Consider the following 16,619-nt stretch of genomic DNA (forward strand, 5'->3'; position numbering starts at 1 on the left):
TCTCTCTCTCTCTCTCTCTCTCTCTCTCTCTCTCTCTCTCTCTCTCTCTCTCTCTCTCTCTCTCTCTCTCTCCCTCCCTCCCTCCCTCCCTCTCTCTCTCTCTCTCCCTCCCTCCCTCCCTCCCTCTCTCTCTCTCTCTCTCTCCCTCCCTCCCTCCCTCATGCAAATATCTTGGCTAAAGACCCCACAACTAATGCGTAAATCAGAGGAGGGCCAAGTAGCGTGTTGTAGTCCTTTATTGTAGCCCTGTTTGACACGTTGATTCGCCCAGGGAAATTGTTGACCAGAAAAGTCTCTTCTTGCATGGTGTCCGTTGAGAAATGGAAGTGTTTTCATTTCCCTTTGGAAAACTTTGGATTGCCAGCCAGGAGGCTCCTTTCACGTCCCAGATTCTGTCTGGCTTCCCAAAGAAACAAATGATTATCCTAGCCAATAAAAGGGTGGACACAAGCATAGTCTTTAACCAGCACCAACTCCTAACACTCTCCCTAACATTCTATAGTAAATCCTGTTTGGTTGGAAACAAAAAGCTCTAGAAATTGCTATTCCTGCTATCCCCCAATGACAAATCATCCACTAGGGCCAGCCGGCAAGGAGAGATTAAATCACATTTGTGGTGGTGAGGGAAAATTCCAGAAGGATTCTTTGCTACTTGTCTCATCCCCACAAGAGAAGAACACACCTGGGTTACCTTTCTTAGATGGGTGGGGAGCTTCCAGCTTGCACAATCATTTAACCTGGCGCTGCCAAGGCAACCGGACTCGAAATTTAATACTTCTGGGAGCTTTTTAGGGTTGGGATTTTTTTAAGTTGATTGTTTTGTCTGGTTGAGAATGATGTTATAAGTATCCAAAAGGTCCCTGAAAGAAAAGAGGTGAGGAAAGGTGATCCCTGACTTAGAAATAAGGGTAGAAGGGCTTGGGGAGGGAGGCGTCCAGAGGCTCTGGGGGGCAAAGAACCCAGGTTGGCCTTGGTCCATAGGGCACCATGGGAATGGTTTCTGCATCTCCCGCTGCACACATCCCCTCTCCGCACACACATTCACACTCGGCCTCATGAATTTAGTAGGTTGGACCTGAAGGACTGTGTGGCCAGGCAGCCTTCCTTCACAGAGCTGGCCAGGGGGCCCCTCCAAGAGACACACGGCCAGAGGGGCCTTAGAGGAGGCCTTGGGAAGGGTCTTCATGTCACCTAATGGAACCCCGTGGTCCTACAGGAAGCCTTCCCTGACCCCCCCCCCCACCCCTAGGTTTGGCCCAGAGAAAGACAGGGAGGAAGGGGCTGCTGCACTCCTCCTTTGCCCCCCCCCATTAATGAAGTGTTTATTATCTGAACCTTCAAGGATGCACCAGGCCCAGCCACAGTTCTCTTGTCCTCTTATGACTCTGTCAACGGTCCCCCTCCCCTCCCCCCCATTTTATCTGTCTTGGCATTGACTGGTTTTGTTATCTCAGTACCCCTGCTGGGGGATGGGGGGTGCTTGCCCTGGCAGTAGAGAGGGCCGTGTCTGTGCTCCAGGAGCCCATCTCCACCCTCTCCTGCTGCCCTCCCAGGGCTTCTTACGGGGTAGGCCTTGGAGGGGAGGTTCACAGGGGACTCAGTTCAGTGTCCAACTGACCGTAGAATTACTTAGAGGTGGGAGCCCTCCGAAATTCAGGGCAGTTGCCCACGTAGTCTCTTGGTGGGAAAATCCTCTTTCTTGACCCCATTTCTCCAGTCCCTTTTCGTAGGATCTTTTGGATTGGAAGCGGGGATGGAGAAACACCATTGAAAGAACACGGCTGTGTTCATGGGCTCCTTTAAAACCCATGGCTGACACTGCCTCCGGGTCAGAGGATGGCCTTCACATAGTACAGGTCTTACAGAAGAGAAAACTATGGTTCATGGATTCCGAGCTGGAAGGGCCGTAGAGGTCGCTGTGTCCAGCAATGATCATTTATAAAGTATCACCTCATTTTATCCTCACAACCCCTCAGAGAAGCTTGTCCTCACACAATTGAGGAAACTGAGGTAAATGGAGGCAAGTGACTTGTCCGTGGCCACTGCGCCGGGCTGCCCCTCCCAACTTCTTCATTTGGTGTTCAGGTCCCTTTTTCCCACCTCCCTCTACACACTGCTCTTCATCTGCCCCCCTTCCTCATTGGGGTCTGGAAGAAAAACTCCAACACAGCCAATGAGTCAGTGGTCCCAGTTCCCTTGGGATTTGAAAGTTTGCAAAGCGAAAGCGAGAGCAAGAATGAGACAGAGACAGAGAGATTGATTATTTATTGATTTCTGGTCACAAACTAAGAAAAAATATTTTTGTCCTAACAATGTGCTCGTGATTAGGCTCAAGTTGGCCAGAAAAACTGTTCCTTAACACAATAATCATCTTTATCTAGAGATGAGCTGGAGCTCGCCACCACTTTACAAGAGCCGGTAATTAAATTTTCACTGGGAGCATTTACACCTCAGAAAATGATAAAAGCTATAAATCAGGGTTCAATTGGTTATTTTATTGATTATGTAGACTTGAGAAAGTGATAGAGAAAATGTTACTGACACAGATTGAACTTTTAAAAAGAGGGTCATATATTTTTAGAGAGCTGGTTGTTAAACACTGGGTGGCACACCACCCTCTGTATCAAAGACATTTCCAGCTTGGAGTGAGAGATGTCCAGACTGGCATCAACTCCCATGATCTCCAACATGACTTTGCCCCCACAAGTTCTCAATGAACATTGGGGCATCAGGCACCTCAGTTACAACCCCCCCCCTTCTCCGGCTGCTCCTCTGTGTCCAGATCTGAAGCCTTCCATCCCTCAGGGCTTTGGAGCAGCCCAAAGTTACTCCAGTTTCAGTGCCGCCCTTCACCCACCTCTGACAAAGGCCAGGCTTCTCCTTTGTCCCTTTGCCATCACCCACCTTATCCAAAGGGTGCTGCCCAGCATCTAGAAGAAAGAGGGTTTCATGATGTTTTGTAAAGTGTCTAAAAGGGAAGGGTTTTTTTTAACAGGTTTTGCAAAACTCAGTTTGATTTTTCTCTAAAGTTTGTTTTATACAGAAAAATAAAGCCAGCAAAGCCCTCCACCCCCAATTCTGAATGACCTCACTCCCGAATGCCCCCACGCAGGGTCCAGGCGATGTGTGGTCATCCCAGGTCAGAATCCAGATATCGACTCACCTTAAGAAACTTATGCTCTAGGACAAGGGAATTCTTAGCAACCAACATTGACAGTTTTCTGTCTGTTAGGGTTTTGGGCAGATAAGCTTCAAGCTGCCCCAAGACTTTTGGGACACACTAGAGCCTCACACGCATGTTCAGACCAAGAGGGCAGGTCTTAGGTCAAGAGTGAAACTCCACTTCATCGGCTGATTTGCCGTCTCCTCCACAGGCGCAATGCTTCTCTGCCTTTTCTCTGCCACCTCCCACCTCCTCGCTCTGTCCTCCCGTCACCCTGGATTTGGACCCAGTCACTCTTCTCTTGGACTCTAGCTATTTGTGAACACGCCTGTCCCTCCAGAAGCACTGTGTGTCCATGGACCAAGCTTTAGAGAGAGACAGACAGACAGAGACCAGAGGCAGAAGAGAGAGGAGTGCGTGTGCATGTAGCTAGACTGTGCACACATGTGCATTCGCACGGGTGCATCCTTTATTTCCTCACTAGCCAGGTTTCCAACAATCTCCTAAGAGGGCCGCTCCATTCTGACCAAGAATACAAGGGGGAGGGGAGCAGGTGGACCTAATGACCCCCCCATCCAGGCAGGGTCCCCAGCTCCCCTTTGTCATGGAGGCCCAGCCTGCTCTGCTTCACTTGTGAGGTCAGGGGTCTGAGTCCCCAAGGAGAGCCAAGGGGGCGACCCCCCATTCTGCTCTCCTCTCCTCCCAGCACCCCCCAGCTAAGCCATTCATCCAAGGTATTGCCCCCAAGGGCCTTTCATTTAAAAGGAGACTATGTAGGAGGAAGATGCCTCTGCTGGGAGGAGGTATGTTGGGCATCACAAAGGATCTAGCTGCTCAGGGGTGAGGAGGGCGAACCTGAAGTCAGGCAGACCCGAGTTCAAGTCCAGCCTCAGACACTGGATGGCCATGTGACTGTGGGCCAGTTACTTCCTCTAGATGAGCCTCAGTTTCCTTTTCTGTTACAGGATGACGTATCTGAGTCTGAATTTGAACTCGGGGCTCCAGCTGCTTCCTCAACTCTAAAATGAGGATAGTAGTAATTCAGCTTCACAACCCAGTTGTGAAGTGGAGAGACGCACTAATCTGTGAAGGTCTCGGCAGGGCCCTGGGCACGCCAGCCCGGCTCCGACTACCAAGACCGGGCGATGCCTGCGCCCCCCACTAACGGTCTCCCCTGTTTTTCAGGTGGCTTCATCAGCTTCAACGGCTCCTGGAGGGTCCAGGGCATCCTGGCCATGTCTCGGTCTCTGGGCGACTACCCACTGAAAAACCTGAACGTGGTCATCCCGGACCCAGACATCCTGACCTTTGACCTGGACAAGCTGCAGCCCGAGTTCATGATCTTGGCCTCAGACGGCCTCTGGGACGCCTTCAGCAACGAGGAGGCCGTCCGCTTCATCAAGGAGCGCTTGGACGAGCCCCACTTTGGGGCCAAGAGCATCGTGCTGCAGTCCTTTTATCGGGGCTGCCCCGACAACATCACCGTCATGGTGGTCAAGTTCAGAAACAGCAGCAAAGCAGAGGAGCAGTGAACCCACGCCCCACACCCCTCCAGACTGAAGGACTTTCAATAAATTGCTTTGCTTTGTTGTGGTAGAAAAGTAGCGAAACTCCTTAAGATCGTGCCCAGAAGACCGTGGACGGCCCCCTTCCCTAATGGTCCTCGTCCGAGGCCGGACTGGAAGGATGGAGAGCGCCGGCCAGCAGGACCCCAAGGCTGGACTATCAGCTTCTTCCCCCGGCTTCCTGCCCACCTCCATTCGCTAGGTTTCAGATATCTATCTATAGAAGTGTATACATAGGCCTCTCTGAAGACGGGCAGCCTATCTGGGCATATGCCGCCCATTTTCAGTTTTAAGGTTTATTTTTAATCCCCTTCAACTCTCTTCAGGGTTCAGCCTTCTTCGTTTCCCTTGGAGCAGCCAGGGTGGGCAGAGAGGAGCGCCCCCCTCACCACCTGCCACAGATGTTGCTGCAAGCCTCCCCTGTCTTGGGACGTGACCCTCCCTCCCCGTCCAGGCTGCTTTCCGGACCCCGGACCCTGCATTCTCCAGAGTGGCTTTAATGGTTAGGATCAGCTGCCTCGCTTTGTTTGTTTGTTTCTTTTCTGGGGACTTTTGGGGAAGGAGGAAGAAGCCTCTTTGGGGTGGCACGGGAGAGGGCCCGGAGCCCAGGGGCACCTCCTGACCCAGAGAGGCCCCATCATTTAGTCTTGCCTTTGTCCAAATCCGGCCAGGCATCCCTAGCTGTGACCCCAAAACAGAACCATCCGGCTCCCCCAAACCGGTGCCATTGGTGTGCTGACCCTGGGGAGCCAAGCCCATGGTTGGATCCCCGCCCTCCCTCGGCTTCCTATCCCGTGGAAGGGGGATGAGAGGGGTCTCTGCAGAAGACAGAAGAGGCATGGCTGGCAAGGTTCTGCTGCCTCTTAAGACACAGATTTTTTTTAATCTCAGTGGCTTCTGAGGATTGATATGAAACGTTGGTCAGGTCATCCTGAGCGTGACTTTCTGATGTTGGAGTGGGGCCCAGCCACCTCGACCAGAGCTGAATCGTTTCCGAGCCAAAAGTTGGTTCATTCTCTTTACTTTTGCTCCAGAATGAACAATGAACAACCCTCCCCCCCCCCCACCTTTAGGATTGTGGCTCCTGACCCGGGCCTGGGTCACTGTTCACTTGCCCCAGGCCTGGAAATCTCTCCCTGATATCCTCCACTCATTCCATCAGATCTGCCACCTCCCCATCGGATAGCCTGGCGTCAGCAGGTCCCTTTGTGCATGATGGAGCAGAGACCTAGAACAGGGCAGTCTGTGGAGTCCTGTTCCCCAAGCTCAAGGTATTGGGTACCAGCAGGGGAGGCTTTCAGGGGCGTCCACGGCCAGATGGCTTTGGCTCTTGGGCATTCTATGGCAGCTTCAGCTCTTGCCCACAACTCTCTGGGTCAGGCGCTCTTCTCTGGTTCCTCGGTGTCCCCCCGAGTGTCCATAGCAATAATAGGACTAATTCCATACAACAGAGAAACAGGGGCGGTGGCAAAAAATGATGGCCTCACCCTGGGGAACAATGGATGAAGTTCTCAAGAGGCAGATTAAAGTGTGGTTACAGGGGACACCCCCCCCACGAGGAGATGGGGTGCCCAGGAGGTCTCAGACTTAGGGTCTGTCCCTCTCATTTTACAGAAAAGGAAACTGAGGCTACATAGTTTGCTGACAGTCAAACAAGCAGGATTTGAACTATGGGCTGTTGACTCCAAATTCAGCAAATGCCCCATTTCTGGAGATCTCGACACTATCACACCTGTTAGAAGGCCTTAATGTGAAGTAAAGTCTGAACTGGGCAGAGATGAGGAGGGAGAAAGGGCTCTTGTAGCCCCTTCCCCCAGAAATGTAATCAAGAGCCCCCTTTCCTGCACTCCCAGGTGTGAGACCCCCCCCATTGCCAAAGCATTTGAGATAGGATGGGAGGGTGAGGAGCAGGCAGTGCCACCTCCTCACAAGCCTTGGGGCTTTCCTCCAGGTGGACCTCTGTCCAGGGTCCTCGTTTGTGCCAAATTCAGGCTTGGTTTCCAGGCTGCCCCTGGGGGTTGAGAATGCCCCCACCCCGGACTTTAGGAGGCCTAGTGAGAAATGGAACCAAGAGATCTGCCTTCCCGCTGCATCCCTGTGACTCCTGGGGGGGGGGGGGGTTTCTGATGCTCGGCGCTGGTTATAGGCCCCAAACCAGGGGATGCCCTAGCAGCAGAATGGTGTGACCAAGATGACGGGGATTATGGATTAAAACTGGAGGGGGTCTTGAAGGCCAACTGGTCCAGCCCCCTCCTCTTATGTTGAGACAGGGGCTGGAAAAGGTTGGGGGCTGGACCATGGTTATTCAACTTGTAAGGTTCAGAGATGGAATTTGAACTTGAGTGTTCTAGCAACTTCCACTACATCCAACAGACAGAATCCACAGTGGCATGAACAGGCACCATATGAATGAGTACCAAAGACCCTCTGCCAGTCATGGCTGTGAGGATAAGATGCCACCCAGAGCATCTCACAGAGGAGCTGTTTATCTACGGCATTACATAGCCACAGAGAGGCAGGCTGTTTAAAACCCATTTTGAATTCATTGGAACTATAAACAGCATCATTCTGGTGTGTGCATATCTCTCAGCCCCCTCAGCTCAATCAAAAATCCAGTCTTTTTCTAGAAATAGGCAAAAGGCAACCCATTACTCCATTAGAGTGAGAGGAGGGGGTGCAGATCATCTGGGGTTCTTGCCATAACGAAAGATGCTCACAGGTCATGGCTGCTTTTGTTCTTTGCCCCTTTACCCCTAATACTGTCCAAAGGGGAAATAACCCCTCCTATAGCAATTCCATTGGAGAATTGAGTGGTTAGAGGTCATCTAATCCACCAAGCAAAACAGATTTAGAACCAAAGGGATCTTAATGATCATCCTGTCCAACCTCCTCATCTTACAGACTGAGGCCCGCACATTGATTAAGTGTCCACCATGCTTGGCACAGGCGATGCAGAGGGAAAATGATGAGGCAGCGCCTGCTCTCAGGTTGCTGACAGAACCCCCCTTTCACTAGACACAAAGTAAATCGAGAAATGACCAGATCAGGAGGATTCCACACCGGGCCATCTGCCATCTGCCATCTTGGTGGTCTTCCCACTTTGCCCTCTTGGCTGGTAGAGCACAGGCAGCCCTCGTCTCATGCCTTGTCCTGGGTCATGGCTACGTGCACCATTAAGCAGATTCTTCAGGAGGGCTCCAGACATGATTTTACTTTTTGACTCATCCTGAAACCCAACTTCCTCTAATCTTTCCCAGAAGCTGACTCATGACACCAGCCAAGCTCCTCTGCTCCCAAGGCTGGTTGGTCAGCTCTGCCATCTCATTAGGCTGCTTTGGTTCCAACCCTGGGCTTGAGGCCCAGTGTCCTGACTGGCTCCCTGACACCTGCCTGCCATAACATGTAGTTGTAACAATAGCATTTGAAAAAAGAAAATATACTGATTTTTTGGTTTTGTTTCTGTTAGGTTTTTTGCATTTGAGGCTGGATTTGAACTCAGGTACTCCTGACTCCAGGGCCAGTGCTCTATCCACTGTGCCACCTAGCCACCCCTTTGTTTTTTACTCACATTTCCTTTCCCCTCCCCAAAGATAGCCATTTTTTTTATCACAAAGAATTAAAAAAAGGAAGAAAAAACAGTGCTGCAATCTCAACCAGACTATCCAAAAACCCTAATATTATATGTGGTTTTCCACATCCATGGTCCCCAACCTCTGCCAAGAAAAGAAGGAGCTTCCTGTTTTGTTGTCAAATCTTGGGGGCCAAGCATGGACGTGTCCATTTCTCAGCATTCAGTTTTGATCTTACCAGTAGGATTTACACTAAATAACTGACCATTTCAGTCCTAGTCCAATGGGGCCTACTGTGTAACAAAAGCAGTACAGGGAATCGAGTTTCTTGATAAGATTGAATAGACTGAGAGCTAATGTAAAGAACTTGGCTTTCCGCTAATGAAGTCACTGCCTTCACACCAAAACAAACAAAACCATCGAATAGTTGTCAAATTTGTTCAATCCAGAAAAGATATTATTGTTTTCCAGAGAATTTGCTGATTTTTTAGTTTTGATGGTGGTACTTTTAGCAAACCCCTGAATCCGTCGGTAATGAACTGTATTTCTAGAGCCCTGCTTCGTATGGCTATGGAAGTGATCCACTCTTGGAACCCTCTTTCCTTGATTAAACAGGTATCAATGAATAATTTGAACATAAATGAAATGGGGAACTCTTAGAACTACATATTTAAATGGAAAATGCCTATTTCTGAATATGTAAGATCTTATTATAGGCTTGCGTCTCTATAGTCAGTCCTCACCCCCTCAACTCCAACTAGTCACCATATGTTCAGCAACCAAATTGTCTTATGTGCCGTCATCTTTTTAAATCCAAGACAAAGATTTAAGGGAGAGCCTGTCTGTCTCTTCACAATCGACCCTAAGCCACTCTCAAGACTGGTTTGAACCCATCAAGAAATTCCTCGTGGGAGGAAGCAGCCAGGTTGGTTGGTGGGGAGAGGTTCAGGCTTGGCTTCCTGAGGCCAGATTCTCCCCAACTCCTCCTCCTGACATGTATGGGTGGCAGTTCACTGGGACTCAATGCCTTCTTAAAGCAGATTCTCTTTATGGTTTGGGTTGGGTTTTTTTTTTAAAAAAGCTCTTATGCTAACACTTCCCTTGAATGTGAACACCTCCTAGATTTAGAAGCATCCTTTTTCTATGGCTTGGAGACACCTAGAGAACCATGCTAATGAGCAGCGTTGTGTGAAGGAGGAACAGAATGGCTCTGTTATTTTATTACAAGTTGAGACCACAAATTTGGATTTAAGTGGTGATCTGCCCATTGGCATGCCCAGGAAATAGCCACAGCAGACTTTAAAAGGTGTAGGATAAAGAACAGGGCTCAGCCTCTTTTGTGTTGTGGAACTCTCAGATGCTCTGGGGAAACTTAGGAACCCTTCTCAGAATCATGTTTTAATTTACTTAAAATAAAAATACATAGAATTACAAAGGAAATTAGTCATATGGAAATAGCTAACAAAATAGTAAAACAGAAAGCAAAACACAAATCCAAAAAAACCCAACCAAACAAAAAAAAACCCAAAAAAACCCCTCACCTTTACAGATTCAAGGTTAAGAAACTCTGGTATAAAAGGATGCTTTGATGAATCCAGTTCTTATCCCTATAATCCAGATTAGAGTCCATTCATGCCTTATCCCCCACATGTTTCTTGTCTTTGCTTACTTAATGGACCCCCTTTCCACTTGATATTGTATGTAAACCAGGAAAACATGGAGACTATGCATGCCTGTGCATACAGGTAAATGTTTCAAAAATAATACCAATATATACAAGTTTGGAAGAGAAATAGGGATTATTTTGAAACCAATCTAGTCTATAAAAATAAACGTGGTAAAGTATAATACTGAAAGTGGAAACAAGTTTTCCTCAAGATTAGTTTCTTCCCAAACATGTCTCATTTGAAGTTCTTTTTCATTCCTTTGGTAAATGGGAGCCCCTTGAAGGAAGGTGCCATGTTTAGTCTTTATCATTGTTCCCCCAGGATTCAACCTGGTGCCATGCTCTTTTAGCACACAATTCTTCATGATTCTTTTTTTGTTTGTTTTGTTTGTGTGAAGCAATGGGGTTAAGTGACTTGCCCAAGGTCACACAGTAAGTGTCAATTGTCTGAGACCCAATTTGAACTCAGGTCCGCCTGACTTCAGAACTGGTACTCTATCCACTATGCCACCTAGCTGCTTCTTAGCACACAATTTTTAAATGGGTGTGGAATGGAATCATTGAATTTTCAAGAGCAAGCAAATAGTCCCTGCTCCTCCCAGTATCAAAAATTGGCTCTCTGAAAAAGACCACAGAAGAGAGAAATTAAGATTTCCTTAATTTAGGCACAAGTTTAAGAGCAAAACAGACACCAGGTTTCAGGTATTTTTAACTGGTTATAATTTTCATTTTTCCAAAAATATAGGAGAACATGTTTATGTGTCAAAACACCAGCATTCAGAAAGAATAATGGATAAATTTATGAATTAACTCTGCATGTTAATTACAAAATGAAATCAGTTAGGAAAGCAAATGCCCAAAATGAACATTTGCTATTTAAAACCAAATATCACATATAAAAGGGGAAAAAGAGGAGTTATTTATATAGATTTTATATGCCTTATTTGAATATGATCAGAACAGATAAGTTTTCTAATTTAGTCACTGAAATGAGGTATTCCCCCAATCATGATCATAATGTTTTTAATAGCAATGGATGTTTTCTGATGCAACATCACATCCAATTTTATGAGCATCCATTATTCACATGTACAAAGTGTATCCAGGACATGTGAAATTGAGCCTGCTATTAGGAGTGAGTTTAAACAGGCAAACTGACACCTTGTAAGTTTTCCCATAGACTTGACCTCTTGCTGATTTTGATGAAAAGGTTTGACCATTAAGAAGATCTCATCAACAGAAACGGCAGGAAGGAAATGCCCTTTATAGTCCATGAATATGGTGGGTGTTGTAGCATCAGCACAATATTAAACATAGTCTTTCGCAACATAGAAGGAGTGACTGCCATAAAGAGCATCTTGGAGTCTTTAAGAGGCCACCAACGTGTCTCTGGGTTTCTCACTGGTCAGCAATAGAGAGACAGTAAGAATGACCAGCTCCTTCTCTGACACTGGGTTTCCCTAGTTATCCAGGCTTAACACTTGGCTCATTGCAATTCCAGATTCTAGACATGACCTTTAGTCTCACATCCTGACCAAACATAGGAACTACTGATTATTTTGTTTTTATGGGGAAAAAATGGAAATTTCAAACTTTACCCCCCACCAGCCCATCTTTCCGAATGGTGGAACCAACATTTCTTTTTTTTCATTGTTTTTTGAATTTTATAATTTCCCCCCAATCTTGCTTCCCTAGCCCCACCTCCCACACAGGAGGCAGTCTGATAGTCTTTACACTGTTTCCATGCCATTCATTGATCAAAATTGAATGTATTGAGAGAGAAAGCATATCCATAAGGAAAAATAAAATATAAAATTACATAATAAGATGCCTTTTAAAAAATTTAAAGGTAATAGGCTTTGGTGTTTGTTTAAGCTGCACAATTATTTCTTTGGATTCAGATGGTATTCTAAAATTGTGCCTGATTGCTGTACTGATGGAATGAGCAAATCCATTAAGGTTGAGTATCACCCCCATGTTGTTTAAAAGGTGTGGGATAAAGAACAGAGCTCAGCCTCTTTTGCGTTGTGGAACTCTCAGATGCTCTGGGGAAACTTAAGGACCCTTCTCAGAATCATGGTTTACCTTGCTTAAAATAAAAATACATAGGATTACAAAGGAAATTAGTCATAAGGAAATAACTAACAAAATAGTACAGCCGTGTTCTTCTGGTTCTGCTCATCTTTCCCAGCATCAGTTCATGCAAATCCTTCCAGGCTTCCCTGAAATCCTGTCCCTCCTGGTTTCTGATGGAACAATAACAATACTTCTTTGTGAAGAAAAGAGGAAGGGGCTTTGGTGAAATATATGAACTTCTTCACCTGAAGGAATTATGATATAAGCTTTATGTTTCAAACAACTGTGCTCATAAGGAAAGGTTTGGATTTTTTAGTTTTAAGTTGATCATAAAGGGAATCAGAAGAAATGTCCAGTTGCTTTCAAGAAAAATGTTTAATGTGTGGTTAGGAATATTTGCCACATTCTCTACTTTTTTTGTTTACTGGGGTTAGGAATCATAGGAATCATAGGAATCATAGGAATATAGATTTAAGGTGAAATGAATGGATCTAGAGAAAGAAAGGGTCTTTCCTGTGACCCCAGGAATAGTCAATACCAGGTATTCAAGCCCTTTAGTTTTGGATCTAAGGCTCTTTCTACTGCATTCCAAAGCTTTGTCTTGCTTTCTCTCATTGAACTTCATTGCCAAGTCACATTTTAAAGAAATAAACAAGAATTGCTATTTGTACGAGACTTCTATTTTCTTTTCTTTTTTTAAAATTGCAAGCCTGGTATAGCAGGACTGAATTCCAGGGTTCTGGCTTTGCCACTGGATGGTCTTGGGCAAGGCACTTTTGGACCTGTTTCCTTTTCTGTAAACTATCAGGGTCAAATGAGATGATTTCAAAAGTCTATTACAGTTTTGTGATTGTATATTTTAGGCCCTTTTCTGGACTTGCCCTTGCATAGGACAAATGCTGATTGAGGTATCCATCATTTACTTTGAGGATACAAAGAGAGTGGAGTAGAATGACCCTGAGCAGGTCACTCAACCTCTGATGCCCTCAGAGAACACTCTAAGATAACAAATGTCAAAGCAATTATGGATCTGCATTGATGAAGGAAATCTCACTGGGAACCAAAGGATTAAAATAAAATGGAGGTGGAAACTAATTAGTAGAAGGAAAAATACCTGAAACATGCCAAAGTGAGCGATCTACCCTTAGAGTCCTGAGCTCCATTTGTTAGCCAAGGAGACTAATGCTTTTTTGACAATGCTTTTTAGTTTCAATGTATGGACGTCTGAGAAATGAATCTTAGCATAGGATCTTGTACACAGTAGGAACCTAATAATGGCCTGTTTAATTGAACTGAATTTTCTCATCTTTATGCATCATGGAGTAGACCCTATTATTGGCCAAGCCTGGAAATCATTTGGAAGAATGCCTTTTCAAGCCATCCAAGGAATATCTCTTTCCTTAGGGCCATGGAGTAAAGAAAGATGAGGGCTCCACAGGGCTCTCTCCCACCTCCCAAGAGTGGTTGGCAGTTATTATATAGGTCCAGGATAATCATTTGCCCTTCTCAGACCTTCCTCTGCAATCTTTGATCTCTTCCAAGTTTTGTATCCTAAGAAAGCAACTAAATACTGCCTGTTTCTCATTTGGAAACCATTCAGAGCTTCCCCAGGCCTCATTTGTTAGAGATCTTCAACTGCCTAGTGGACACACATTCACTGACCTGGACACAGCCAGATAGCCATCTCACCACCAAGGCTATCTAAAGTCTTTTCATGAAAGGAACAGAAAAGCTTTTGACTATGGAGTGAGAAGTGTTGGGTTTGAATCCCAGCAGTTCTATTATCTTCACAGGGCCAATTTTCTTATATTCAGTAATTGAGATTTCAGAATCAGGAAGGATCTTTAACATTTTCTGTTGATAAGAATGATAATAGTGGGGTTTTTTGAATTAATAGTTTGTTACAGTTCAGTCTTTTTAGGGCCATCAGCCTATGTTTAAAGTTGGAAGTTGCACAGTTCTGTCTGAAACTTTCCCATGAATCCTCTCTGATGCACTGGCCAGGGTGTTGAAAGCCAAATTGGCCAGAACAACAATAAAATCTTGGGGCAACCTCATTACTCTTGTTACTCATCAGAGGGTTTTATAACGATTATTCTACATTTGTCTCTAAGAGACAATTTGAAAAAGTAAAACCGTGTCCGTGCGCCATCACGTTCACTGTAGCCCATCGTAGAGTGGATGGCAGTGCTTGCTTGGTCCCACCATGGTAGGGAATTCTGGCCCTTCCTTTCCCATGTGTATTCCAGTTAGATGTAGAGGTGTCCCACCCAGTCCCTGTGTTTGTGCAATTTCATATGCTGTATTACTGTATCCAAATCAATGGACTACTGAAATTTCAGCCTCGGTGATATGATTCCAGTGAAAATAAACCCATTAAAGTTACCTGACTTTACATATGGACTCTCCTTGTGTTTCTTTTGTTCAGTTTGTTCAGGGTTGCAGTGCTTGGAAGCTACAGAGCTGTGGAAATTACTTGGGTCAAAGAAAATGTATTAAATTTAATGACATCCCAAAAAATCCTTACAATTTCTTTACACCATGAAAAAAATTAATATACAGAATGGCCTCCATTTGTGTAAAAATCATTTGTTTATATAATTTGGCATTGAGTTCACAAGATTTTGAGAAATGTTCTTTAATTCTTCATGATAAAACTATACATTCCAGATATTAAATGCATTTTTGAGGAAGCTAATTTTTCTAAGTCTAGAATTGGTTATAGCCCTTAGATCTTCAGAAAAGATCTCAGGTCTTTGAAGTCCGTGTTTATCTCCAGCATTTAAATAAACTGCCAAAGTTTTCATGACATTCAGCATTGCATGAGCGTCATCTTGGATTATTCCATCTCCATCTGGGAATTTCTACAGTTCTAGAACAATTTCATTTCTCAGTAAATCAATATATTTATCAGATTTTATAATTTTCTCAATGAAGATGTCTTTCAGGACTAATGGAAATGTTTTACTGTGTGATCCAAATAACCAATCTTATAGACTCACCCAGACTTCTTCCCACAAGACCTTGGGTGTGTTCTTGAATTAAAAAGTGAACTTTATAAGTATAATCACCTTTCTTAAACCTTTAGTGCTCCGGCCTTTTAATTGTACTATTACTATAGAATCGTATATAGTAGTACAATATAATCATACTATTCTCCTATCCTACACTTACAAGATAATCATTAGCAATCTTTCCACCTGGCAGGTGCCTCTGAAGATCTCTGGCTTGTTTTCTGCGGTTCAGTTAGGTTGTTCTGAAGCAGTTGTAGATTTTGGGCAGTGCTTTTGATTTTTTGTTTGCTGGAGTTTTGTCTTTTTATTACTTTTGTAAGGAAGTGTCTAAAGGCAGATTTGAACTCGGGTCCTCCTGACTCCCAGACTGGTGCTTTATCCACTGTACCACTCAGCTGCCTCCTAAGAGCCATTCTTAAAAACAATTTAATTAAAAACTAAATAAAAGAGTCATATATTATGTGTTTAGCCTAAAATCCTGCACTCAACCAAAAAAAAAAAAACGAACTTAAGGTGGCAACGCTAGATCAGTCCAATTTCATCTGGTCAGATTATGTTTTGAAGCCATCTGTCTGGGTAGACTATATTCAATCAATCAAATCTTTTCTGGGCACCTTCTAAGCACTAGTCATTTGAGAGGAAGGTGATTTTATTTAAAAAAAAGTGAAATACAACCACCAACTAATGAATTCTTTAATCTATAGTACAGTGGTATTAACATCAAATGCAAATAGGTCCATGTGGGCCCATCATGCCCTAGAAATTCTATTTTTATTTTATTAAACTTTTCCCAAATACATTTTAATCAAGGCAGCACTTGCTCTTCTCCCCTCCCCCCCCCCCATCTATTTGGCATATTTGATCTAGGAGACTGAAAATTTAGAAAGAAATAATTGTAAGACTAGAGCCAAAGAGGAGAGTATAATTTAGAATGACAGCTTTGCCCAAAAAACACCTAAAGTTAGGGATAAGCATGTGTCTTTTTTTTAATTAAAGATTTTATTTATTTTGAGTTTTACAATTTTTCTCCCAATCTTACTTCCCTCCCCCACCCCCCATAGAAGGCAATTTGTCAGTCTTTACATTGTTCCCATGATATACACTGATCCAAATTGAATGTGATGAGAGAGAAATCAAATCCTTAAGGAAGAAACATAAAGTATAATAGATAGTAAGATCCGACAATATCAGTTTTTTTTCTTAACTAAAGGTCATAGTCTTTGGTCTATTCTTTCTCTGTTCTTTCTCTGCATACATATGACACTCTCCATCGCAGACAGTCCCAAATCGTCCCTGATGGTTACACTGATGGAATGAGCAAGTCCTTCAAGGTTGAACATCACCCCCATGTTGCTGTTAGGGTGTACAGTGTTTTTCTGGTTCTGCTCATCTCACTCAACATCAGTTCAATAAGCATGTGTCTTAAAAGAGTGAAACAGGAGGGTATGCAAGAAATTCTGACTTTGAATGCTGCCTCAGACCCCTACTAGCCTGGCCACTGCCTGGAGCTCTCTCTTGAGTGAGGGTCAAGGGTCCTTTCCCCTTTGAATTCCACAGAAGAATGCC

General features: G+C 44.7%; 2 protein-coding genes across 3 annotated transcripts in view; one reads left to right on the top strand and one right to left on the bottom strand.

Moving 5' to 3' along the window:
• PPM1L (protein phosphatase, Mg2+/Mn2+ dependent 1L) overlaps positions 1–12,535 on the top strand; it is a 242,204-nt gene extending 229,669 nt beyond the window's left edge. Inside the window, exon 4 of the mRNA XM_074190854.1 lies at positions 4,349–12,535. Coding sequence (XP_074046955.1) covers positions 4,349–4,695 — 347 coding nt within the window. The 3' untranslated portion in view covers positions 4,696–12,535. The remainder of the gene's footprint in view (positions 1–4,348) is intronic.
• The window catches only part of B3GALNT1 (beta-1,3-N-acetylgalactosaminyltransferase 1 (Globoside blood group)), a 37,755-nt gene continuing 24,047 nt past the window's right edge, over positions 2,912–16,619 (bottom strand). The window contains exon 3 of one of the 2 annotated variants that reach the window (XM_074190851.1): positions 2,912–2,930. The gene's annotated coding sequence lies outside the window, so the exon portion shown is untranslated. Of the gene's footprint in view, positions 2,931–11,355; position 16,619 lie in introns of those variants that run through there. The other variant, XM_074190850.1, reaches the window with a different exon arrangement.

The sequence above is a fragment of the Macrotis lagotis genome, chromosome 6 (genome assembly GCF_037893015.1).
Source record: "Macrotis lagotis isolate mMagLag1 chromosome 6, bilby.v1.9.chrom.fasta, whole genome shotgun sequence".
NCBI lineage: Eukaryota > Metazoa > Chordata > Mammalia > Peramelemorphia > Peramelidae > Macrotis > Macrotis lagotis.